Source organism: Chelmon rostratus, chromosome 12, assembly GCF_017976325.1.
Source record: "Chelmon rostratus isolate fCheRos1 chromosome 12, fCheRos1.pri, whole genome shotgun sequence".
In the NCBI taxonomy this organism is placed as follows: Eukaryota; Metazoa; Chordata; class Actinopteri; order Chaetodontiformes; family Chaetodontidae; genus Chelmon; species Chelmon rostratus.
The window spans coordinates 10,536,424-10,563,781 of record NC_055669.1 but is presented as its reverse complement, the minus strand read 5'-3'; the positions used below and the strand labels follow the sequence as shown (position 1 = coordinate 10,563,781).

General features: G+C 40.2%; 1 protein-coding gene across 2 annotated transcripts in view; it reads left to right on the top strand.

Annotated features, from left to right (window-relative positions):
* Positions 1 to 27,358, top strand: part of clstn2a (calsyntenin 2a) — a 144,928-nt gene that overhangs the window by 69,716 nt on the left and 47,854 nt on the right. Inside the window, exons 2-4 of one of the 2 annotated variants that reach the window (XM_041949399.1) lie at positions 3,062 to 3,184; positions 3,686 to 3,705; positions 12,962 to 12,971. In XM_041949399.1, the coding sequence (XP_041805333.1) occupies positions 3,062 to 3,184; positions 3,686 to 3,705; positions 12,962 to 12,971 (153 nt within the window). The remainder of the gene's footprint in view (positions 1 to 3,061; positions 3,185 to 3,685; positions 3,706 to 12,961; positions 12,972 to 27,358) is intronic. The other variant, XM_041949398.1, reaches the window with a different exon arrangement.

Here is a 27,358-nt window from a genome sequence, read left to right as displayed (position 1 = left end):
TGTGAGTCCTGATCACTCATGAGAACATAGAGAGGAAGCAGGGATTAGAAAAGTATATGTAATCTTGTTACAACCTATTTTCAGAGGATTAACCCTAACCCTCTCTTCACATAGCTCTGGATTTGACGGAGACGCATGTTGCCATTTAAACCTGCAACATGTAGGGCAATGGTTCTCTTTTTACGTTTCTTGAAAACCACATTTATCCAAACTGCTTCACCCTCAACACTGCTCTTCCTTTAGTGCTCAGCAATACGGCCACCAAGTGTGAAGAGATTGGATGAACGGTTGCAGAGAAATCGAAGGACAGACAGACAGACAGAGAGACAGACAGATTCCTTCCATTTTACTAAGGTGTTAGTATGCTAACATTAACATTTAGCTCAAAGCACATGCTGTGTGTCAGCAAGCCTCATAGAGCTGCTAACATGGCTGTAGGGCCTTGTTTCAGTTTCAGAGATGATGGTTTGGAAAACAGCTGAATGGTATGTTATAGCAGGGCTGACTTTGTCTTGGCAGCTGCTCCTGCCAGAGTTTTTTCACTTCGAATGCAAGGTTGCCTCAATTTTCGTTTCATTGCTACACAAGGGTGTCATGGATGAATACCTTAAATGCATCACTAATGGCTTTACAGTACTACATGTCATGAAAGCCATTTTGAAATAGCCCATTTCCTTGGTCTGATGTGTGCTCTTTCTACAAAGCAGCTCTTATATTAGTCTCCCTTTAAAGAGTCACAGCTCTGCTGCCTCAACCGCCACCCAATTTGTTTGGGATAAATGTAAGACCTTGAGCTAGAAATTGAACCTGCCATCCATGAGTAAACTGTGCTAGCTGTGGGCTGCTATTAGACTTAGTGAAGACATCTTCAAATGTAAATGAAATGCTATGCGAGCATGATGGATTAATATGTGTTTACACTGGCAAATGCAAGCACATAGAAATGAAGACCCACTTGACTGATACCTGTTTTTTTGGTCTGTGTTATAGTCTCCTCAGCGCCTCAGTCTAATATGGTTAATTAGTTTGGAAGATTCTCTTTGTAAGATTGTTTCAAGTCATTTCACATCTGCTTTTTGGGTGGAACTTTTACTAACACAGAAGAGTAAATCCAAAGAAAGCTGTAAATATTGTATAAGGGTGAGGTTGTATCTAAAATACACCATAGAAGTGTGCGTGCTGGTGTGCTTTAATGCACTGATTGTCCACCGTTGCAAGTATAATACTCCAGGTGTAAAGTTGCCCAAACACCACTCAAAGACAGGCCTCCACTCTGTTCTTTCCACTTTCCAGCAGAGCAGAGTCGTGCTGTTCGCTGTAGTGCTTTATATCTCCTGCATGAGCATGAGATGAGACTCCTAGTATGAATAATGTCCTCCCTTGTGGTTCTCTTTCACTCCGTATAATCCACTCCCCACTCTAGTCTCAGCAGGGCAAGAGTCTAGAATGATCAGTAGTCATCAGTCTCTGTCAGTGAATTGAAGGAGTAGAAGGCAAGTGTGAATTAGAAGTAACACACTGGCGCAGTAATTGCATTTTGTTAATGATATTTCATCTCATCAGTATATTGTTTTATGTCATTGAAGCCAATACAAACCATTAATGTCAAAGTTGTTAAAAGTTTATGGTTCAAGATCATTTAAGTAACCAATTTTTGCCTGTTAATAAGAAGCTGCCAAGTTTAATTTCTTCTTTCATTCACAACATTTTTGATGTGAATGAACATGAACATGATTCTGTTGCATGTGTTTCCTATTTTTTTTTTTTTTTTACTTTGCCCCTGTTCTCTCAACCTGACAAGTGAGGGAGAAAATGGAGTAGTGGGACAAAACCACTGAAATTTGTCCAAAGGTTTTAGGAACAGTTTGATGCATTTTAAATCACTGCCAGCTGGATATGTCATCTGCTCATTGGCATGAGACAAAGCGTCCCTCTTCAGTGGATTGAAAGGTCAAGTTGACATCCTAGCTCACTGCAAAGAGTGACACTTGTGCACCAGAGATATTTGCATTTATGTTTGTGTGTGTGTGTGTGTGTGCGTGTGTGAGTGCACATGCACACATGGTTGGGATAGATGCCTGTACATCGGTCTCTATCGACTCGTGAGATCCTGCTGGGATCGTGGGAGGAAGTTTAATTTACAGTGTCAGTAACTACGTGTGATGGTGATCCGCGTTAATCTCCAGCTCATCCTCCTGACCTTTCAGTCACATTTGTGGCCCAGTGGTTGAGATCTCCATTTTGTAGAACACTAGCAGAGATGTCCCAGATAAGTCTGGGGTATAATTTCAGCTCTGAAGTCTAAAAACAAGTGATGATACAACCCCGATGCTCAAAAAGTTGCATTCTTTTTTTTACGTTTTACAAAGTGTCCCAACTTATTTGGAATCGGGGATGTAGATATAACAAGGTTTTAAAAGATTTGGACTGCTGAGACCCTGTTGTTTTGCCCAACTGAGTCAAGATATTAGAGGTTTAAAGCTTTGCTGCAGTGCCCCAATGAGCACAACCGACAGTGCAGCCATTGGTGAGGAGACACATGTCTGTCTGCAACCTCCCAAGGCCAACAGAGAGTTATTAGAGACAAGGAGTGTATACAGTGTATACAAACCAAGAGGAAATGGGGAAAAAGCAAGTGGGAGTACTAATGTTAAAGGTTTCGCTGTTTTTCTTCTCTTGTAAAAGTGAGGAATTGGGTTGTTTGTGGCTCTTGGCAGTGCTTTGTTAGGGAATACAGAGCCCTTTTCAATGCAAGACAGTCACAGATACAACAAACATCAATAATCTTTTTCACAATGTTCAGTGTCAGACTTCCATTACTCATCCTGTCATCTGTAAACCCTAAGAGATGAATCACAAACCACGGGCATGATCACAACATAGCATTTTAAAACAGTGGAGAAGTGACTCACTGTGTTCAGATACAACTAGAAACAACAAAGCATGGAAATTACAGTAACAATCCTTTCAATAATGATATATACTTAAAAGTACAGTTGCAATATTACAAAGGAAGACTAACGTTGATGGTATGCCTCCTCTTTTCCCATTTCTTCCACAGTGAACAAGCACAAGCCGTGGATAGAGACATCTTACCATGGTGTGATCACAGAGAACATGGACACAGTGCTGCTGGACCCTCCACTGGTTGCTCTAGACAAGGATGCCCCGGTCCCCTATGCTGGTAGGAACAACAAATACAGACACACAGAAAAAAAATCTGCTGCGCAGTATGTGCACACTCAACTATCCACACACATTTAGAGAGTCTACAACACAAAGTGTATATAGATCCTCCCACACACACACGCACTTGAAGACTTACCATAACCATGATGATAACAGCTACGTGCCTAACCCTAACCCTTAGCCTAACCTTAACCCAAGTCTTTACTCTAAAATTGAATGATTTATGTTGTGGAGACTTGCATTTGGACCACAGTGTTACTGTGTAAACAGATTTATGTCCCCACAATGCAAGTAATACACACACGCACATGCACGCACACAAAAACACAGTGGCTGAGATGCTTCTGTATTGTGTCCAGGCAACTGTGGCAACTTCACACCACAAGACGAAAACAGATGATCCAACAGTTCTCTGTACTCACTGTTTGTTATGGAGACTGAATTCCATTTATCACCCATAGCACTGTTAAACAAATGGTTTTCCTTTTTTTTAAAGAGCACTTTCTTCTCACTATTGTATTTAATTGTTCAAAAACTCGCAAGATTGTTTTCAGATCAGTATGTTTATTGTTTGTAGTTACCACTAGTATATGATTACATTTAAACCTTCTTAAACATGTTTGTTGGGTTTGAGGTGATTTAAAATCATAACAGCGTGGATTTTGAGTTTGTTGGTGGAAGAACAGATGACTGATTCCCACTTAAGAGGTTTATGGAAATGCATTTATTCTCATAATGTTGTCAGATGTCAGGTTTGAAGCTAAGCTACATACTTACAACTTTTCATGATGACAATGTTCATTTTGTGGCCTAAATCTTAATGTTACTGTGGAGCTGGTTTACAAGCTTGTCTATGAATGCACAGTTTTTAATTTCCAAAATATGACACCTCACAAAAAGCAAGACAGGGTTTTGTCTTGCTTATATTGTCACCAGAACACTCATTACTCATACAGTTCTATGAAGCAGCACTTGGTTTTGTTTTGGTCCTCGTCACAGTCATTTATTAATGTCCTGAGTTCATTAATTAATTTCTAAGTCTAAGTCTAAGTTGTGAAAAACAAACTTTTTATTGCTTTGAAAGTTTGAGGCAGATATGCCACATAGCCCATTAATGGTTTCCATTAAAGCGGGTGCTGGGAGCGTAGTGCTGACTGAAAGCACACAGGTACATGTGTGATAATGATATATCATTATAAACCTCAACTCCAGATGATTGTTTCAGTTACTGATTGTGTTGTCTAACAAGAGCTGAATTCAGACAGCTGTCATGCAGGTACAGCAGTGCTGACAGTGACAGGAAGAGAGAGCTCTTATAAGTGGACAAAGTATTCTAACGCTGAACAGCTCATTATGACAAAATGGCTCCCATTTATCCCAGTGCTGACAGCCCTGGAAAACTGATAGTTGGCTATTTTTCTCCCTGTTTTCCTTTTTTTGTGTGTGTTTTTGTTCATTTGGTTTAGCTATAATTTTGTGTTTTTCAGTGTTACATGTGAGCTGTTCTGTAAATAATGGGTAAATATAACTGACCTTGGGGAGTGTGAAACAACCTGGATCCATGTAAAGGCTCTTTTGTTCTGCTTCTCTTGACAGGGCTTTTGACAGGCCTGTATTACAGATACTGCACACTGTAATGGAAATGCTATGGACTGTACAGTATATGAAGATCTAATGATCCTTTGGTGGGGTTTAGGTTTTGATTTAGTTATTCAAAGCATGTAAAACGTAATATATTATACAAAAACTTTATTCATCTTAAGGTAGAGATGCTGAAGGTATTCCTCACAGACATTGTTCCTCTCCAACCAAGCAGTACTGACGTACTGTAATTTACAGTACATACTTTTCCCTAGTAACCAAATCTGTGACGCAGTAAAGGTTTAACGACACTGCAACGAGCAGCCAAACAAAAGAGGAAATTAATTTTGATTGTTTTTCTCCATGATTAACACTTTGGTTTGTTGACTTGAGAAGGTCAAGCTGGGTGAAATATTGCCCGAGAGGAAAAAGCAGAGCTGTGCACTGGCTGCTGACTGGTGATATTTCTCTCCTTGTTTTTCATTACATGCAGCCTAATGAATGAAACCCATACAATCGCTACCAAGGAGACTCTGAAAAAAAGAGGGCCATCAAAAGAGCAGCTCTGTCCCAATTTATCTTCCCTTGCAATTGTCTACTGCTACAGCTCTCCCTTGTTTTGCACAAACTCACACAGCTCCCTCCTCAAATCTTTATCTCAGCCTCTCCCTCTGTTTGTGTCTTTCTCTGCATGTAGTGCCACATTCCTTCTTCCTCACTTCGACTGCCCTTTCTCCTACTCTCTATCTCGACACTTTGCTCCTAGCCAGCCCGGATACACTCAGTCACTTATGCACTACAGACACTCTCATCAATCCTGGTTTTGTTTTACTGCAGAAAGGAGTAGGCTGTCCTTCTGGCTCCACATTAATTGCAGTGTGGGAACACAGACCAGGATTGTTAAGTACTTGCCTATTTTCTCCTCTTTTGTACTTTTCTCTTGTCATCCTTTATTCCCTCTCCCGTCTGTCCTTCCATCACTCCTCTGAATGCCTCTCACAGCCCCCTCATCTTCTCACATCACTTCTCTCCCCTCCTCACCTTTTTAATCTGAATATTCTTTTCCTCCTTTCCTTCCTGTCTTTCCTTCTGTCCTGTCCTCTCCTGCTGTTCCACATTTCACTTTGATGCAAACTACCCACAGTGGGCCTAACTTGACCATTATATGCTGAGACAGGCATCCTGGTGATAAATTGTTATTACTGCTTGCCATGATGGCATCCTCTATCCTCTGCACCCCCCCTGCCCCCAAACACCTCCCATGGAGCAAAGGTGTGTGGGTCGAGGATTATGTGCTGATCGAGCATTCTCAATCAAATTAGCATGAGGAACGGTGGCAGTGGACTCCAGGGTGCTGAAAGGCAGGAAGACAGTTTCATTTGCTTATTCTTTATCTCAAGACCACAGTCAACAGGCACGGATTCTACCCATTCATCATGGTACCAGAATAATGTGCTGTAGTACATTGTTTCCTCTGCTGAACTCGCACGGGGAAAAGGAACAAAAGTAGTTGGAGAATTGGAGGAAAAGGGAGAATAGATAGTGGAGAGAAAAAAACAGAGGAGACAGAAGGACAAAGAAATTGAGCGAGGTTCATCACCGGCAGCTGCCTCAAAAAAACATGTTTGATTATTCCCATTGGTTGGTTTAGGTTGTGTGTGTGTGAGTGTGCGCATGCACACGTGTATTCATGCGATTGTATGAACTATATTTCTCATCAGTCTCTGCATTTTTTACAGTAAGTCCAGTGGTATATTATCTGTCATTTTCTCGCACTTGTGTTTTGAGTGTGAGCTTGAATGTTTTGTCTCTCCTTTGATGTGTACTCTCTACTTTATCACCTAATAATGAATCAATTTTTCATCTACGGTAGCTGTATTTTGTAGAAAGTCCACCAACATCATTCTGTTTTTTACACAGGCTGCAAAGCTTAAGCAGCAACTTCGATCCTCAGTCAGTGTCTAAAGCCACATGACCGTGTTGTGGGCTCAGGCCTGTTTTGATAGCTCTCATGGCCCAACACACAATCGCTGCAGTTATACACTAAAGATACAAGAAAATAGATTAGTGCAGATTTATGTGGCCAGTGTAGACGGCTGTATTGATTACAGTTTAAGTGCATCTGTTCTATCAGACACTCGTGAGATGGTTGAAATGCCAATGCTGAGACAGCCTGTTAGTTTCAACACTTTGGGCTGTAACTCCTCAGCTTCTATTTTTACTGTCTATCAATAGATAGCAATAAATGTACCGTATAGAAAAGAAGGCGTGTTTGGGATGCATTTATTAAACCTTGTTCAGACCAGCTTTACCCTGTGTGAAAATGCAGCATTTCTTTAAATGGGGCAAGTTGGAGGGTCACCTGGCAAAAAAAATTAAACAGGGTCAACTTTTGCCACAGCATGAAGGAACTGTGTTGGCCAATCAAATACACGCAAAGCACTCCTTCCTGGTGGATTGCTTTGTGATGTGAAAGGTGTATTTCTACTGTTTAACTCACAATTGTCACAACAAACGATGAAGTGATTGCCCCTGTGATAACTTTCGAGATTTGTGAAATGATGTCTCAATGATGTCGGAGTTTTATAAACTGCTTTGCAATGTTTTGTGTCTGATATGCCGTCAAATTCACAGATCTGTTACTCAAACTGGACTTCCTGAATTGTATTTCATGTCTCCTGAAACACCATGCTGCCACCGCCCGTGCATCGATTTAACTTTGATAATTTTAATACAATCACTCCAGCTGCACATACCATACATGCCGTTTGAATCATGTGGGCATGCATCATTTACAATACCTGACTCGTTAATGAGACACAGTGATGGATGGTTGAATAATTGTGAGTGAAATGTTTAAACATTCCTGCATTTCTGTCTGGAACAATCACATCATTTTTTGTCAGGTGTTGCAATGAAGACAAAAACAGGAAGTGATCCACAGCTCCCCGTCGCTTCCTGCAATCATAATGCAGTCTGCTCTGTGAATCGTCAAGTTCTCACCGTTGCCTAATGCTCTTTTGCTTACAGTTGTATTTTTCCTTTGCAGAGAAACAACTCCACCATGACAATGTGTATTGCCAAAAATACCTTCCATCTGCTGAGAAATAGCATTCTAAAAAGAGAGAGAGGACATTAAGAGGAGAATAGAAAATAGGAGTAAATAAATAAGGGAAACTAACTGCGTGATTGCATTAAGGTGCAGCTCTACAACAGATCATGGCTCTAGTTTTGGTTGTGTTGCTGCAAAACATCTTCACATAATAACAATTGTCAGTTGCACCGATCTACCTACAGTGACTACCTGGAAGTGAAACTGCACCAAGATGACAAAAAGAGAGGTGCTAATTAAACTGTAGGGCCCAACAAAGCAGGAGCTATGGCACACTTCAAAGGTGGTGAGGCAGGAACAAGGTGGGAGAGCGCTAAAAAAAAAATGTTCGAAACAGGGAGCTGGGGAGATGAAAGAGAGAAACAAAGGCCCAGGCCCAGGAAATAGGGATATGCATGTGTGTGTGTGTGAGAGTGAGACAGACAGGGGGAATAGTCAGACATGATGTGATTGATCATCAAAGAACAAGCGAGAGTATTGAAGGGACAGTCTGATCAAACCACGCAGGTGTCTGTGTGCCTGCCCCGAGGAGAAGAGGAACATATCACTTTGCCCGCCTCTCCCTCTCTGTCTTTGTCTCGCTCCCTCGCTCTGTCCCCTTTGCCTTTGTGTAGCTGTTAAATTTCTGCAGCGGGTGCTTAGTCATGAGTTAACAGTGAGGCAGGTCTGCAACATGAAACAGACGCAGAACATCAGAGATTCCGTATGGTCTCTCTGACACCCATCTGCAAGCAGGATTTCTCTCTGCTGCTACTAGCGTTAGCAGACCTGCACAAGCATCTTATTTCATTTTGTCAGGATCAAATCTGTTCATGTTAACCCATGAATAAAGTCAGAACATCACATTAATGCCTTAAAGCACTGATATTTTTATGTTAACAATGGCTGAAATGTACAGGAATGTGCAAGGATTCCCAGTTTTACTTTAATAAATTTTAATTTTTTAAAAAATTTTATTGACTTTATTGATCCCAAACTGGGAAATTCTTCTCTGCACCTCACCCATCACTGTTTTGAAAAACACACATGCAACATGCAGTGAAACACACAGGAGCAGTGGGCTGCCGCATCAGGCGCCCAGGGAGCATATGGGGAGTAAGTGCCTTGCTCAAGGGCACATCAGCCAGCTATTGCCAGTCTGGTGGAGGAATCGACTAGACCATATACTGTTCAGTCTCCTGGCTCTCGTCAACCATATTTCCATCTGCAGCAGGGGTCTTTTTTGTGAAAAACTGCCCTGCACCACATGACATACAGATAAAATCAGCAACTTTAAAAATGATAATATATCGATGTTGAGTTGAAAGTTCACTCTGCTGTCTCCAAGTGGTAAAAAAAATTAAGTGATCCATGAAGTGATTATTATGTTGTTATGTGTGCAAGATATTTTGTTTTAATTAAAATGTTCTAATTATACAATGATAATAAGATGTGACAATGTGGACGATTACATAAATCCAGTATTACTAATATTTCATCAGTTAAGTAAATTTTTGCCATTTATGAAGTCCTACCAGTTTTACAGTAGTTGGTATAGTCAATATTAGTAGAACACCTCTTATATTGATTGGAGTAACACTACATTGTGCTGCAATATGCTTCATCATACTATATTCTTTTGTTGCCTGCCTACGTGCGTGCGTGCGTGCATGCATACGTGTGCGTGTGTGTGTGTAATACCTCCTACCACGGCATGGCCATGGACGCAAAAAGTTGAGATGTTCAGAAAAACGGATACAGCACTTTTGAAAGTTATGCCAGGCCCAGACACGAGTCCACTGTGGTTTGGAGTTGTAGTACAGTTTTGTCTGTGCAAGCTTCTCTCCTCTTACTGTATCTTCCTTCCTCTTTTTTCTGTTCAGAGCAGGCAACTGGCTCTCAGTGAGCTGTCAGATGGTGTGTGTACTGATATCTCCTCCTTGCCTTAGGACATGAGATTCAGTGCTTCGCCTCCACACCCATCTTTTTGTGTTTGCTCCCAGCAGGACAGATACATTCCCCTTTTTTCTCCCTCTCAGCCCTCTCAATCCTTTTTCTCGTTTCCCCCTCGCCCTCGCTGTCTGTCTCTCTCTCTCCTGCTCTTTTTCTCACTCCTCCGTCATCACAGTGGATCTTCATTTAAACTTCTCCGAACTCATCCGCAGTCATATTTTTTGAGCCTGAGACAATGACTTTCTCTTATTAGAAACCAGAGAGATATTGTGTTTGTCACATTTTATTGATTCTGCTCTCACCTGTGTCTGACCGACACACTTGCCCCAATGAGGCTTTGCTTGCCACTCACTTTTCCTGGGGGACCTGTTGTTTATACACAAGGAACTTTAAAGGCTTTCACATTTTTATCTTGGTCAAATCATTGTAATGAGGGGAGGCAGTAACATTTTACTATCAAAATGTTAATTCTATTAAATTATTAAGTTTCCTAAAATTAAATGTCAAAGCACCGCAGATTTACCTCAGAACTGAATATAATCAAGGGACGAAGCTGTTCTCCATCAATGAATTTCGCTCTGTTACTTTGGATTAGCATCTCGTCTTGATATTCATTCAGCGTTCCGAGGTTGATGTTGACAAAATGAGTCACTTACAAGAGAGATAGTCGAAAGTTTAAGCTTTTTGGAACAATGCAGCAGTAATGAAGAGGCACAGGGGGGCATATTGTCTTTGATTTTAGTGCTGTGCTTGTTAATTAATTACATAGAATTCTCTCAAGTCTTATTAGGATGCACCTGACTTTTTGAATGTAGCCGAGGCCATAGACAATGTGTGGGAGAGAAGAAAGCCGTCATTCTGTTCAACAACTACACTTCCACTTTCCTGAAATCTTTATTGTATCTAAGTTCAGTTAGTTAACAGTTAATTCACAGTTTGTGATTTTTCCTATGTATGTATATGTATCTAATTATCTGACAGGGAGAATGCACCTCTAGAACGATACGCAACAACCAAATTCAAATCAAATGTGTTGTTAAATGTGTTTTCACTCAATATTATGCTGGCTACACCGCGCAATGACAAGTCCTAATTAAAAAGCCAATCCAGCAAAAGACAAAAGAAATGGAAAGACATCTTTTATGACTGACTGAGCAATTTGTGGTCTCCACAGCACATTTGCCACTTGGCCTGCAGGTGTGTGTGTGTGTGTGTTTGTTTGCCTGCAAGTCTGTGTATGTAGACTGCTTCTATAAATGTTTGTAGCCTTCTGTTGTCAACAAGATATAATGGATTACACTTACTCCACTGCCTTTAGAACCCATCTGTGTTTGACTTTACTATCTAAGACCCCTCCAATGAAAATCAAGCTGTTCACCTTGTGAACACGTCCATATGGTGTTTTTTATATGCTACAAGACAATTATTTTTCTTTATGTATTTACTGTGTCCATCAAATGTGCAGTGTACTAGATAACGTTATTCAACGTTAGCCTGTCAGGTTGCACAATGATTCATGTCAATTGGTGACACTTTTTATTGAATGCGGGCATTGATTAAGAAAGTTATGGCGCATGTTACTTAAAACAGTTTGTCAGATAGCTAAGATGCCGCATTAGATGATGGCTATATTCATTACATTGATTCTGACAGAAAACGTTACTTCACAAAGAAAGCGTGATGGAGCTCATAAGCTGCTAGTGTGGTGTTAGCAAGATTAAGGGGGGCGAAATTTAATTGCATGGGGCACGTGGCAGAAGTTTTCCTTCGGGGCTTTCTGCCAGAAAGGGCTGTTTGTGTGTTTAATGAGCAAAGTCGCAGGTGAGCAGATATGCTGGAGCTGCAGATGAGCGGTGGGGAGGTGGGTGGAGATAGGGGTGGGGACTATTTGCATATTCATTGCTCTGTGCATAGTAAATGATGGCAAAAGTGTTATGTTAAGAGTTACGTCCAAGCCATTTTAAAGTATGACAGGATGTTTTTCATGGGAAAAAGGTCCTGGTCCTAGACATTGGTGCTCTGGTGTGACATGTAGTAGCGGTGAATGTTGTATGCAGAACGTTTAAGGTTTATTCCTTGGTATTTAATTTATTGCTTAAACAGAGTGTACAGCCTTGATTGAATATTATTACTGTGACATCTTGTATTCTTTATTATTGAGGCTGATTGCATCCTTGTCTTGTTTCAGTGAAACTACAGTATAAGGAACAAGGGAATTTAAAGACAGAGGAATGATTTTCTCACTCTCTTGAAGAAATTGCACGTATCTCCTTTTTTCTCTCTCTCTCTGTAATCAATACCTGTTACCATCCAACAGATTGTTTCAGGATCTGAGGATTATCCAGAGAAAGCTGCATCTAACCAAAAATGTCAAGTACCAGTTTCTGAAAAGATATACTAATATTTTGCCATGGCATGTTTTCTGGAACACACTGACAGATTGAGAAGCCCATTCATAAGATGGGAATCACCATGTCTCTCCACTGTTGAAGCAAGCTAATTGGATCCATATAAGATGTTCAGAGTAATTACACGTCCAGTTATGCTTCACTGGAGCTCTGTCATCAATGCATTGTCAAGTTGCTCACAGCGTCAAACAACCTCTTAGCCTCTGATTGATTTTCTGCAAGACCCAGTCCCTTCACTTATTACCCTATTACTCCATTGTTCCATTCTGAACTGGATCTTTCTCTCATGTTTTGACACCATATAATGATTTTCAATTTCTTGAACGCTCTCTATTTCTTTTTTGTGTGTGTCCACTCATACTTTGGTGGGGGGTGTGCGTGTGTGTGTGTGTGTGCTTGTATGCGCTTGTGTTTGTGTCTATGAGGTTATAGTGAAAGGAGCTTTTTTATTAAATGAAAAAGTATCATTTCATAAACATAAAGCACATTTAGCAGCTGGTGCTCCTACTTTTATACTCATGCTCTGGGGCAGCGCGTATATGACCCCCATGTATGTTACATATACCATAACAACAACCATACCGGATGATGTGATCAGAATGATCAGTGCATAAAGATCATGAATTTCACATCTGTAAGACGAAATTACTTTGTTAGCTCAGTTAAGTTGTAGCAACAAAATTCGCCATCAAAAATACTTTCAAAATACTGTAGTAAAAGCAATAATCTGTATTTAAAGACTTTGGAGGGTGGTGTTTTTTTTTCTTAATAGTGTTTTTTAGCCTTTCCAAACTCTTTGTTTATTTACTCTAATGTAAGCTGCAATCATTAGCATCAGCTAAGTAGCACGGTGAATACTGTTGTTATTTCTAAGGCCAAATGACACAATATTAACTGACTGTTATACATTCGTCTGTGACGTTGCTGATAGGTTCAGGGTAATGTTATCAGCTCTGTCCTGCTCTTTGGACGTGGGAAACATTCCAGCAACTTGCATTAAGTCACCATTACCTGAGATTTTGGAAAAAATCTAAATTTGCCAAATACATCAGTTAGTCCTCATGCTAAAAGACCTTCTCTCTTGTAATGTGTCTTGCAATGTGTCGATATACGGTTTGAAAATGCAAACTAGTGTGTAAGCTAAGCCAGCTGGGTAGGATGCTGACTTCCTGCCAGGGCAATGCATCCTGAGTTTCAGTATTTAGCCTGATATTGTGTGTAGCCATCAAATGTATTTTTTAAGATTTCTCAACCAACTCATGGAGCTAGCAGTAGTTTAGTCAGCTAGCTAGCTACAGCTGATAAAATCTGCCAGCAACAGCTGTAATTTTAGTGGGTAAAATCAGCAGTTGACAGCTACAAATTTATTAGCTGCTTTTGTCTACTTCTGTCTTATATAAAGGACGGTTGTTTCAAAAATGACTACGAATCTAGAGAGGTAAATTTGCCACTGTTACCATCATAAAGTTTATAGTTGCTGTGTAAGAACAGAAAGGTATAGAAATCAGCAATTAAGGCAGACAGGGCTTAGTGATCTGTCAATTGTGAGCATGCAGCAAACTCACTACTATATGAATTAATGTCTGATACAATGTCTGAAAATAGTCCCGATAGCTCGATCTAGCATGTGTAAAGAGAAGATGATGCTGTTTTGATTGCTGTTTGACTGATGGCTAGACTGACTTCTTGAAACAGATTTATTCCTGTTTCAATATTTTGTTTCACAGTTTAGTCTCTTGTAACCTTCTCTGCATTCAGATGTGTCTTCCTTGTGCCATCTGCAGAGGAGGGGAGCCAGTGAAAACTCGTCTGCTGGCAGTGTCTGTGTTTTGGTTGTGGGAGACAGACAGGAGGAGGTGGTAGGTAGAGCGGTGATGGGAAGTGCAGCCCTTTTCTCGAAATGACGGCCGAAAGAACCTGCTCTTCAAGGATAGAGCGCTGACCCATGGTCGTGATGTGAGCTGAAATTACTTAATGAAATGTGCAGTGAGTGGCAGCTGAAACTAATCCAGTAATTCTCTATGTTCTCTGGCTCTTGCTCTCTCCCTCTCAGACAGTGGTTTGACAGGGCTTCAGTTTCCTGACAGGCCAATTAGACAGCAATTTGCATATCTTCCTCGCTCCATTTGCCTTGTTCATGTGAGCATAAAATAGGATAATCTGGCTTTTGGACCTGTGTGCGACATCACAGTCACACAGACTAACTTTATCCTCCATCATCCATGACCCCTCCACCTTCCCAACTCTACTCCATCTCTTTTTTATTGTAACTGACTTGAACCTCTGTTGGTTCAATCACCTTTGTCACATCCTCTCCCATTTCTGTTTATCTTTGCCTCTGCTCTGCCCTTTCAACTTCCTCTCCTCTCCTCTCTCATCATTGTGATCATCCTAATTACAAAAAGTAAACAGCAGGACAGCCTTCCTGATTGACATCAATTGAAGATTATTTATTTATTATTTATTCCTACTGTATGATAAACAGTGAACTAACTAAGATCATGTATGAAAACATTCTCTAAGAATTAAAGGGCAATGGTTGTGGCTTGAAAACAACCTTCCTGTAATAAAGATTTTCCCAGAATTTACTGCACACTTGAGAAATATGAAATGAAGCTAATAAAACTGTATTTAAGTCACTTATTTAACAAATCTCAGTGTCTTAGTTCAACTCTACCATTAATTCTGTCATGAGTTACAAAGGTAGAGTCAATATATTGTGTCCCTTTTGGCTGATACTAGCCGGCACAGTTATGTCATTAAAAGTCCACAGTTAGCTAATTTGAGTAATTTTTTGGCAACACAGAAACACAGATTGCTTTGCTTTGTCTGTATCTTGCTAAAATGACAAACTCCTAATTATGTATTACAACATACTGGTTACAAACTATTATATTGAATATGCTTAGTTAAGTGCAGAACATTTGCACTCATCTGTTACAAGCAAGAACTGAACATAACCCATATGATACAATCACTCTACAATTTAAAAATCAACAGAGCATCTGTGGCTACAAGAGGATTATACTACAGGTGCATCATGTATCATGTCCTGCGTGGATTATAAATTGCCTCAACAGCGCAGAACTGTGCAGAATGTTGATTAGAGCTGTGGCCAAATGTAATAACTTAAACATAAACAGTTGTACCCCAATGTGGTGCTAAAACATTTCAGTGGATCAAGAAGCACATACGCTGTGGTAACAACATTGTTCCTATCACTGTTGTTCATTACAAACAAAAAAGCATTATTTCCTCTGCTTCACCACAAATTGCTCCAGTGTCTTATTCATTACTGCATACAGTAGATCTGAATATGGAATTATTTACAGTCTGTAAGTTACTGTAAGTTAGGACAAATGGTTCGTTTTTTAATAGTTTATAAACTGTTTAGTATCCAGGCAAATTTGAATGAAACAAATGCAAATTGACTCTTTTAAGGTGTCATTTCTGTCGTTGTTTTTCTCTTTTTATGAAGCAGGCAGTTTGTCTACCTTTTCAAATGCTAAACTATGGTTTTGGCACTGGGTTACACACCGCCTTTGAAAAAGGTGGTTTAAATCTGATGGATGTCTTGCTGTTTTCTGTCAAGGTGAAAGAGACAAACAGCCTTTTTATTCATTGATGCCTCAGTCTGAGAGACCTTGAGATTACATCTGTGTAGGAGAGAGAGACAGAGACAGAGACAGAGAGACCGAGAGAGAGAGGAGGGAGAGGCAGAGACAGAGAGAGAGGAGAGAGAGACCGAAGGAGAGAGAGAGAGTGAGGAGAGAGAGGAGAGAGAAAGGCAGAAGAGAGAGAGGAGAGAGAGAGAGAGGATAAATAAGGACTAGTGTGAGCACCAAAGGAACAAAGTGATTTTGTCAGTGTTATTAAATTCTTTCTCACTATTCATGTTGTCATAAAATGAAAGAACACAAAACACCCTTTTCTTTCTGGCACTACCACCACAAATTTTAACTCAAACAATCTATCACATGTTGCTCACCACAGCCACATTTTGATTTTAATCTTAATTCATTAATTAATTGTTACCCCGGTGTTCGGGATGGAGACACTCGGGGTGGACAGATGGACTGGAGGGAGTTATTAGTGGGCAAACTTTTAATTGATCTGCGATTTTTCAAAGTGCATCACCAGTTTTCAGTGCATCCGTCTCTAACACTGTTAATTGACACTGCAGTAGAAAGAGTAGAATAATTAATTGTAACGAGACTGTTGGTGTAAAGCACAAAGGTTTGTGGTGTTATTAACGTACTGGTGTTGTTTGCACAAAATTCATCACTCCAATTAGAGCCTGCAGATACCTGCTGCCTTCAGGTGGCTGTAAAGGGAGTCAGCAGAGTGAGGAAAAGGCTGTCAGTATAGGCTACTAACAGAGCTGGTAAGACTCAGTCATTAATCTTTACTTTGCTACACTGGCATTGATGCCATAATCAAAATACAACTTCTTTTTATTCCTACATGATCACATATCAGCTGCTCGGAAAACATAAAGTGGAAAGTGAGCAGAACATAAATGTGTGTGTGTGAGTGTGATTTCAAAGATCTTTACATGAAGCCTTCCCCAAAGGAAGTAACCAAATTATTATGGAACTGAAAAAAGAGCTCCATATCATATCTATAAGATTAAGTTTAATCTGGAAAAGAATTGAAGTGTAATTGTATTTATTTTCATCTTATTTTAAGTTTCATACTTATTGTCTGTGAACTACTGTAGCAATTATTAACTTTATATTTCATGAGATAATATTTGGGTTCTGACATCTGTTGGCTATGCTCTTCCTTGAGAAATAATGACCCATTTTTGTGTTTAGCTTGTTTTTTTATCTTCCTTTCCTCTGTTTTAGTCTTTCATTTTCCCCCTGTGGATAAATTACATACATCCCCTCCCACTCCACCATCTTTTCCTCCTGCTATTAATTTTTTCAATTTTGTTCCTATTCTTTCCTACAAGCATCTCAGCTATGCACCTCTCCAAAATACTCCCTGTTTACTGCCAGTCAGCTTTTAGATTGCTGCTGTTCGATAAATTAGATTTCATCCTCATGGTCCAATCTACTCCTAATTAAGTGCCTCACACACACGAACACACACATAACCTTAAGGCAGAGTGTGTACTGCTGGACATGGGTCTCCAGGGTCAATTATGGCAGTGTAATGATTGTAATTGGCTAATTTTCAGCCCATTACCCTATTTTATATCTCATGCAGCGGGTTGTAATTTAGTGAAGGAGTGATGGCCAGTCTGGCTCTGGGTGATAGATGATAGTGAGAGAAAAGGGGAGCTCCGTCATTTATAGTGTCTAGGAATGAGCTGTCATGTCAGCCAGGCCCACACACAGAGACAGAATGGAGGGTCAGGAGACGAGACTGTGAGTTCAAGATTACAGGCAGTTTACATGAATGCTGAAATGCATATTTACATATGGATATGCTGTGTCTAGAAGCAAAATTTCTACATGGATGGATCAAAAAGTCTACACAGAGACCACAATTTGATAATTACAGTTGTCAAGTTCTGTCCATTTCTAAATGCCTACTTACACATGTCAGCATCATTTCTGACATCCAGTCAAAGAGAGAGTATAATGAGACCTTGTCTGGTGTCCACATTTCTCTCTGAGACTAAAGTGTCTTCTCTAGCTATATACTTTTTGCAGCATGCGTCTGCATTTATTCTTTTCACTGTCATTCCTAATTTTTTTTGCTCTGTGTATTTTGCTCAGGGGGTAGATCAACTCTGAACGGGTCCCACAGGATCCAATGGCTGTGCAAGTAAAATAAAGATTTTTGCGTCTTCACCTGCCTTCATTCAGCTATCCAGACAAAAAGGAGCAGTGCTCACTATTCCACAAGTGCCGGAATGTGTGAAAGGCAATTCCAAACGAGTGACAGAGTAATGGATGAGGGCAGCGAGGGCCATCAGTCAAGTGCTGAACAGAACTAAGTCAGAGTTCTAGCTAACATATACTTACAGCCACTCTCATGTGTCTGCACCAGCTTTGAACAACTCCGTTTTCCTTCCAGGCAGAACGCTGTAGCAGGAAATTGCTTTGAAAAGTTCACAATACAGATATATTGTATGAAGAACATGTCCGTCAAGTATTTTGAAAATGGTGTCACAGTGTCACTGTGAGGCTGAGTTGGAGTTTCTGACAGCTGACTGTGTCAATGGTCATTTCAAGAGACATGGCAAAGTGAGGAGAAAACATTGTTGGATGTCATCAAAGGATAGTGAAGCTAATCTCCCATGATGGGCATCAAAATAATCAAATAAGAATAAAAAAACCTTAAGAGACATTTTTCTCTTCTCACTTCTCTTCTCACATCCCCAGTGGACGCTTGAAACAATAGTAATGACATTAGCTCAAAGTAAATATAGATCAAATGCCCACTGAGTGCCTCACTGCGAGTAGGCAAACAGACCAACAGCTATTAAAAGATAAATTAATATTTTAGTTGAGAGGTTTAAGGTTATTTCATTTAATAAGAGAGAATGGTTCAATGTAGTCTTGTAAATGTTCAGAAATAGTTAAAAACAAAGGAAACACACCATGTTTCTGAGCTCAAGATCTATAAGTACTGCAAAGCCACAGTATGCCACGCATGACGTCTAGCACTCTGCAGCACTGACGCTGCTGAACTAATTTCTGATTTCCTGTAGTGTTATCAGTATTCTGTCACAGGTTTTATCTGGTGTTAGTCCCTTGAGGATTTCTTTGTCTCTGCTAATTGTGAGAGAGAGAAAGTGAGAATAAAGGCAAAGTGAAAAAAGAGGGGGGATGAGGGATGATGAAAACTCCCTAATCTATGTTCCTCTACCTCCCATGGGACAAACAGATGAAGACAGTCTAATACCACCCCCTTCCTGCCCTTCTAAGACCTTTTGTTGACCTTTTTGTGTCATTTAACTCTATCACAAGAGGGGCTGTCACTATGAGGTGAGGATTTTGTCAGCTCACAGTCCATATGGGTGGGGTGTTATGTGGTGGCATATTCTGGTGTGGTGGAGAACAGACACTCGTAAAGAAATCGCCAGTCTTGCACCATTCTTTGATGGCTGAAATGCCCTCTGACCATTTGACTGTTTCCGTGTGCCAAATTATCTATATTTTTGTTAGACTGCAAGTTATTGATGCTCAGTTTCTGCTCTTGTCTTAGATGCATTCTTATTCCAAGGTCATGATTTGATTTTGTGTCTACTGTGTTTCCAGTGTGTTTTCTGTGTGTTAGATCAGCTTTAGTGTTGGTACCGTACCTGGTAGATGTTGTGCAATGTGCAGAGACAGAAAGTAGATATAACAGCTTAATGTGTGAGCTGCTCTCACTGGAAAACGAAAGGACACCACATTTGCCTGAACTGACAAATGATCAAACATGACAGGGGCGCACGCATGAGCTATTGCCTGCCGTATGTTATGACAAACATAACTAGCATGTAGTGATCAATGAAAGATGACAGATTAGGTTATCTTAACCTCCACAGCATATCAAAACTACACTGCTCATTACCTCCTCTCAACATGTTTTTTTTTGAGTTTACCTTCCTGATGAATGCTGCATGCGGTCTCGCAGCCCACACCCCTGCTGGCCTGCCTGACTGACGGTTTACTTGTGTCATTTTAATAAGCATGCATTAGCATGCAAAGGGTCTCCTAGGGTTTTCAAATGCCACCTGCCAGATTTCATTGATGTTGTGTTTGCTTTAACTAATGCTTTAGTTTAACATATAGAAGAGATAATGTGGAAATTATTTTGCACCCAAGTGTTCATAGCGAAATAAAAACAGAGGGGAGGGAAAGAGACAGATACATAAGAGCTGGATAAGTGCATTTATGCTGAGTTTCACTTGGTGCTGGTGTTCACTGATTTCAATAGGAGATTTGCTTCTTTCTGTTTGTACAAATCTGTAAAGTGATGCAACAGCTCCACTGACATCTTAAGTAAAGCTCCATTAAACAATATTTTTTCAACAAAGAATAACATGACTCCCTATAAAGTGAAGTGTTGCAAGGAGTGTGAACCCAATGAGAAGTGACAAGTCAGCCCACAACTCTGTGCATCGCTCAGCTGATTTCAGCTCATCCTTTAAGGTTGACACTGCCAGACCCAGACGAAGCATATAAAGTTGCTGGCAAACCTTAGTGGCAAATGTCTCGCAAGCTAAACAGGGGTGGTAGGGCAAACTGGAGCTAAAAGGCCGGTTAATATCAGACTAAAAGGCCGGTTAATATCAGAAGACCATTGTTTCTAATGTGTCAGCCATAACAAACTGATAAGATGATGGAGTATTTACATGAAGATTCCTTGTTGTATTATTGTCCTGTACATGTTTGTCAGATGTGGGACTTCATGATGTGATTGAGTCTTAGCTGGCTGCTCAGCTAGTTGGACTTGATGATTTGATGATGACTTGCCAATGGAGCAAGAGCTGCAGTCTGGCATCCGCCATGCAATTTACATTCAGTGTCAACATTATAACCTCCACGGGGGAAGGATTTGTTGCATTATACTGCATTTATTATAGCTAGGTATGCCAAATAAACTGACAGCTGAGTGTATAATCATATGCAGTGAGCATATCTGCCATGACTTAATATAAAACCACAGCCCTGGTACAGTATGCTGTGGTTTTACATTGAGTCCTGATCTTTTTAATGTGGGATGTGGTTCCGTAATTACAATTTTGCAGAGCTTGGCATCAGGTCAGTTTTCAAATTTTGGCATTTTTGTCTTACTATTCAAGTAACTTATTGCCAACAGAACCAGAGATTAATAAAGAGAGTCAGAGAGTTTAATAAATAGCTGCAGCTTTGGCAGGACTTGTATTGTCAAATAGCTTGTATGCATTTCTAAGTTGTCAAAGTTAGTAAATTAAATTAGCGCAGGTATTGTTGTCTCAGTTTCACAGAGATGCATCTACACTACTTGAGATGCAGACATGCATATCATTCATTTATGGGTCAAAATATGTCACTTTTAAGTAGTTAAGTGTTTTTATACACATTGACCCAAATCACACATTCATCTCAAAAGCAAAATATCTTCTGTCCTTAGTAATATTGTCTCAGTATCGGAAATTTTAAACTTTGATACAATACTAGATGATACTCGATGCCTCTTTTGATACTATGGCAAAAGCACGCAAAGCAGAATTGTTTTTTCCTTTTTTTATTAACAACCTGCACAGAGTTCTGGTACAGATAGAGTCATTGAACACATGCCAACACATTTGTTTGTCAGAGACACTTGTAAAGGAATTGACAATTTAAAACAAATGGTTATACAGTTAGATTTGTTCTAAAAAGCTCTGCTGTTTAAGGTAGCTCTCAGTGACTAAACATATACATGAACAGTAACAGTTAAAGCAACAATATGACATACCATGGAAAGGAGAACAGTGGGGTGGCGGAGGGAGCTGCAGCAGCAAACAGTGTTAGCATGAGTGTAATTACCAGAGTAAACAGTGATGGTGCCAGGTCATAATGTCTGCACTATACTCCTGCATGATTATGACTGGACGCTACTAGCCACACAGCTGTGGCTAAGCCAGACATTAAAAGCAAAATGCAAGCAGCTAATGCTGATCAGCCAAGCGCAACCTCAAGTCATTTTTGTGACTTGGGTCGAGTTTAACAAATATTTAAATAGTTTCATTTTTAAAATGTCACACAACATGCACAAATATAGTATGCTTAAAACCATATTTTTTAAATCCAAAGTCACAAGTCCTTACTCTTATACTGTCACTGCATTGTCCTATTCATGTGCAAATGTTTGTGCTAGCGAGTGTGCATGCCTATGAGTGTATGGGTGTTTGCATGTTTGTGTGCAGTGAAGCACAAAAACATGCGTACTGCGTACGTGTGCATGTGAGTGTGTGTCTTTTATGAACCAGTGGTCCATGTCCTTCTCTTCTCGGTGAGCTGCTGAGGTGACAGAGGTTGTAGTCAGAGACATTGTGACATTTACAGCTCAGAGGCTTATGGAGACTCCCTGCTGCACCTGGCAGCCTGTGATTATCTCAGAACCATGCCGTCGAAAGAAAAGACACACAATGATGTGAATGTCACATTGAAGAGGTGTGATTCGGTTGAAAAGATAATGGACAGATGATGTTAGGTATGAAACGGTTGACAAGGGCAGCACATTGACTTCAGAGAATGGTCACTGTAATCTTATGTTAATTTCGTCTCTTGTGGAGTTTCAAAAATTATCATTCAAAAATGCAAACATGCCTAAAACAAACAAATTCTTGTTAATATTGTCCAAATTTTCCTTAAGATTCACTGCGTGCAGACAAAAGGCTCAGTCAGTCAGTATGAACAGTTTTTGGTTAAGACTGACTATTAGATGACTTAAGATGAAATTTTGTAGACTTGTTGATACTTACTGACTGTTGTGATCCAATGACTTTTCCCCTAGTGCCACCAGCAAGGCAAAGCTTTCAGGGAAATACTGGCAGATGGGTTAGCTCAGAACCTTGTATAGGCATGCAAGGTCCCCAGAGGATGAAACAAATTCCACTAGCACCATTTGTTGACATTCGTGGTTTTCAGTGAAATGTCTCCATGACTATCGGATTGATTGCCATGAAATTTGGTGCAGACATTGATGTACCCCTGAGGATGAATTGTGATTGGCTTCAATTGTAGTTCATTTGAACTGCTATTTAGTAAAGGTTAGGATACAAACACACTAAACTATAATGTGTTAGCATTTAGCTCAAAGCACCACTGTGCCTCAGTACAGCTTTACATAGCAGCATGGTTGTAGAATCATAGTCTTGTTTACATTAGCAGACTGTGTGCATACAATACAGTGGATGGACATTTTTCATTGACTGATGATATTTCATTTTCCATATTCCAACAGTGGTGAATCTTCTTCTAAAAATATGTCTTATATGTATCTTGCTATAAGTATACGTTCTTTCTCAGATGTATGACTACAAATCTTAGTGTGTGTTTGGCTCCTATACACCTCAGTGTAGAGCTGTGTGACGCCAGCCAGCATTCTCATTTGTGCATGTATTTATGCACGTGTGTGTTTGTGAGAGAGCACCTGCACACCCATGCATCCCCAAACCGTAAAATTCCTCCCGTTCAAGAAGCCATTTAACTGTCATCCGGCGACCCTTGGAGAGCAGTGAACTGTCAGTTGCGGCGAACAGCAGGTGACTGAGGAACAGAGGAGGAGGGGAGGAAGGTGAGAAAGAGGGCAGAAACAAGTGTGGGTGAGGCGTGTCAGGGGCAGAGGAGGGCAAGGTTGAGAGGTGCATTTGAGTGCTGATGTTAAGAGCTGAATAATTGCTTACCGCTGTGAAATCTGCTGCAGAGGAAGGGAGAAGGAACACTGGGAGGAAAAGGTGAGGAGCAGGAGGAGGGGAAGCACAGTGAGATACTCAAGAGGTTGATAGTGCTGTTTATACTTGCATTAGTTATCTCACACACTGTTATCGTGCTATATCCTTCCTTATTTTTCTCCTCCTCCTTTCTATCTTCCCTGCAGCTTCTCCTCTCCTCTCAGTCACTTTTTAATCCACTCTTTGTATCTCTTTGACCTCCTCTGTACTACATGTCACTGGTATCCTCCTCAGTGCTCATGTGCCCGATGTTCTTTATCCATTTTTCGTGGTGTTTTCCTTCCTATCATCATGCTCATGCCCTGGCTCTGATTTTTTTTTTTTTTTTTTTGAACACTGTGAAACATTGAAGTGGAAAAAAAGGCTTGCTTGGAGGTCCAACTTTTGATGCAATCCGCCAGACCCACACATGCAGCTTTCACAATTTCATGCTTAACTTGATGAGCAACCTCCTGCCAATTTACCTTTTTCTGTTTACATATTTTAAATTGAAATTAAATTCAAGCACCTAGCTAGTTAAGCGCCTAGCTGAAGGCAAGTTATTTCCCTGTTTGTCGTGGCACTCAAACCCGCCCTTAAGTCGCAAGTAGCTTCTGTGAAAGTGACATCTTAAACCACTCATAATTGTGCCTTACTTCAGCAGTTAACACTCCACTTTGTATCAGCTTTAAACACCTTGGTCAGAATTTTTCAGAGCTCTCCTCTTCAGCATTTAAGTCACACAACTGCATCTTCACACAGTTCAATTAAGAGGCAACACTGACAGTCACAGTTCATCTGATGAATTCTAATCCCACAACTTCAGAGGCTGCAATTAACACTAATTGCATTGCAGACCACCAAAGCCCCCAGCAGAATGAATGTGGATTGTCTGCTATATTGAATAGTCCCATTCCTATATTGTGTTGTCCAAAGCATCAGTGGTTCTGGGTGAATAGATAACCTGAAAGTGTGTGTGTGTGTGTGTGTGTGTGTGTGTGTGTGTGGGTTTGCATGTGTGCATGTGCCTCCGGTCTGTGTGAGTTGTTGATTTGTCACCCCGAGGTCAAGTGGATGGTGTGACAATCTCCCAGATGCAATTAGGAAGTGGCCGGCTGTCTGAAGGAGCCCAGTGGGACTCTGATGAATTGCTCCTGCATGTTTCTCTTTAACTGACTGGGAGCCCACTGTGCCTGCACCGACCGGTTAACAAATGCATGCACCCGTGCACACTGACACACACTGCATTGTGTCAATACTAGCTTACTAGTCATGTGCCGAACGCACTCTCAGGAAGTTGAAGGCAAATTATTGTTTCTGTAAAGCAGGACTTTTCATAACAGTATTTTCTGGATGGGATTGAGGAAGACAAGGAAAGGGAAATGAGACATTTCAGGAGTTGTAAAAGCTCGATTTTGAGGAACTCTCTAAATTATTTGAAAGCTGCCTATAGGCTGTTCTTGGTGTATTTTTGTGTGTTCACGTTGGTGTCTGTGTATAAAATGGAGCTTTTAATCAATACCCTGTTTATTTGTTTGTATTCAAAGAGTGGGTGACTATGAGGATGCACATGCAGAACTTAAAACAGATCATACTATGCAGTCATGTAGTGAATGGATCCTTTTGACTGTAACTCAATATTGACCTCTAATTCTAATGTCATGACTTTCTAAGCAATGAACCTTGTTTTTTTTACAATATGCCTCCCTTTTCTTAGGTTTCTCTGGTGTAAAGTAGTAGAGAAACACTTTGAGTGTAGATTTAAAAAGCCATATGTCAGGCAGCGACAAGTCTACACAGCCACCACTGACATTTGACAACTTATCCTCCAGTTAACTGCCTGCCGCTCAGTGTCCTCATCATGTCCTCACCAAAAACCTTGAGACAGTACAGAGAAAATCCCATTAAAGCCAAAACGATAAAGGCTTAGTGGAAGGCTGTGAACCGTCATTTGTTTTCATCCTGATCCTCCTCTTCTATCCTCCCTCAGCCTACAAAAGTAGAGGGAGAGGAGTTATTTTTCCAATGTTCCGACAGTGTAATTAATTCTAAGTTTTGAATAATAGGAAAATTCATTGTAGATGTACTGCCCATTATACCCACTTGTCCAAAAACAATGTAGATAAATTCAATAAAACTGATAATTGAAATGTCCAAACTTGATACAAAAAATGAAATGTGTGCAACTCATACGAATACAAGTAATATTCAAATTTTGATATTTTATATGAAGCCTGAGATGTTCAAGTGGGATTCAAAAGAGACTGCATCTGCAACTTACAAACAAATCATTTATCATTGTATTATTTAGGCAAGTTATGTTATAGCCCTCCAATAAAAATGTGAGTAATGCAAGAGGCAACACTTATATGTAAGTCCATCAAAGCATGCCTACATCCAATCTGACAACGCACAACCTATTGCTGACATATGAATGCAAAATACTTTTTTTTCTCTCTTGCAAAAATAAAAAACTGCATAATGCAATTATGAACATTTTTTCCTATAATGCACCTGAATTACAATTTATTAAGCATGTCCATTTCTGATAGACCTTTTTTCCTTCCCTTTAATCACAAAAACATTTGATAATACATTTATAAAGAACATTGACATTGTTTTTGACTGAACCAAGAATGACTACAAATCATTTCAGTAAGACTTTAACTAGCTGCCTCCACAATCTGTAGCCCTGTAATAAATCCTTCCTTTGTGAAGCTTAAAGAGTCACTTTGAACCTGTGTTTAAAAAGAGTTGACTCAATTCCATTGAAGTTTGAGGCTTGTTTTGTGGTATGGGACTGCATTATACAGTGAGGCGTTTTTTAATATTCTGTCTCCCATATGTTTGGACGAATTGCATCGCAGTGTCCGTAAAAGCACAGTCTGATGCTTCCATGGCAATGAAAACATTTTCAGTCAGCCTGGAACAAGACTTGAAGTAGCTGGATCTCCAATCTAAACTTCCTACTGAGAAGTTGGGACAGCTGGAGTGATTGCAGCTCCAGAGCAGGAGACGACTTAGAACACAATCCCTTATTTGTTCAGTCATACACAGCCGTGTGCTCCATATGCCACGAGGTTATTTAGAGCAAGATGCCTCTTCATGGTGGAAATCTCTTGTGCCTACAATGAAATTCACAAAAGATTAAACCTGAAAACATGAACCTCTCCAAAGATCTGGTGACATTTTAGACAAAAATGAAGACTCATTTAATACAATCATAATATTTTCAATGTGCTGCTGGCTTCTGGAAAGAGGTAGCTCTTGCATTAATAGAACTGTAGCCTTTGTATTTTAATTTTAGTATGAAAAAAACAGAGCAAACCAAAATCTGAGTCAATAAAGTCTTATTAAAATCTGAGACACCATAATGAAGCATGCTTCACATTTTTATCCATTGTGGGTATCTTTGGAGCTCACTGTGCATAGCGCACAGTGTGTGTTTAAAATTCTTGCATATGCACACTGTATATTGTGTGTGTGTCTGAGTGAGTGTAGTTAGGGTGTTTCTGTGGGTCAGAAGTGGGATGAAGTATTATCCAGTCACTAATTAAATGACAAGAACAAGGGTGACTGTGAGCTCAGTGCTGGAGGCAGGAGAGTGAAGGAATCAGGTCTTAAAACCGCCTGACACACTGTCTGCCTAGAAACTCACTTTAATCAAGGTCTTGCAGCCACCCCACCCCCACCACACACACGCGCATCCATGTGAGGGTGCACACACACACACACATACACAGAGAGTCAAATCTTGATACTGAAGCTTTTATGTCTAATGCTCTACGC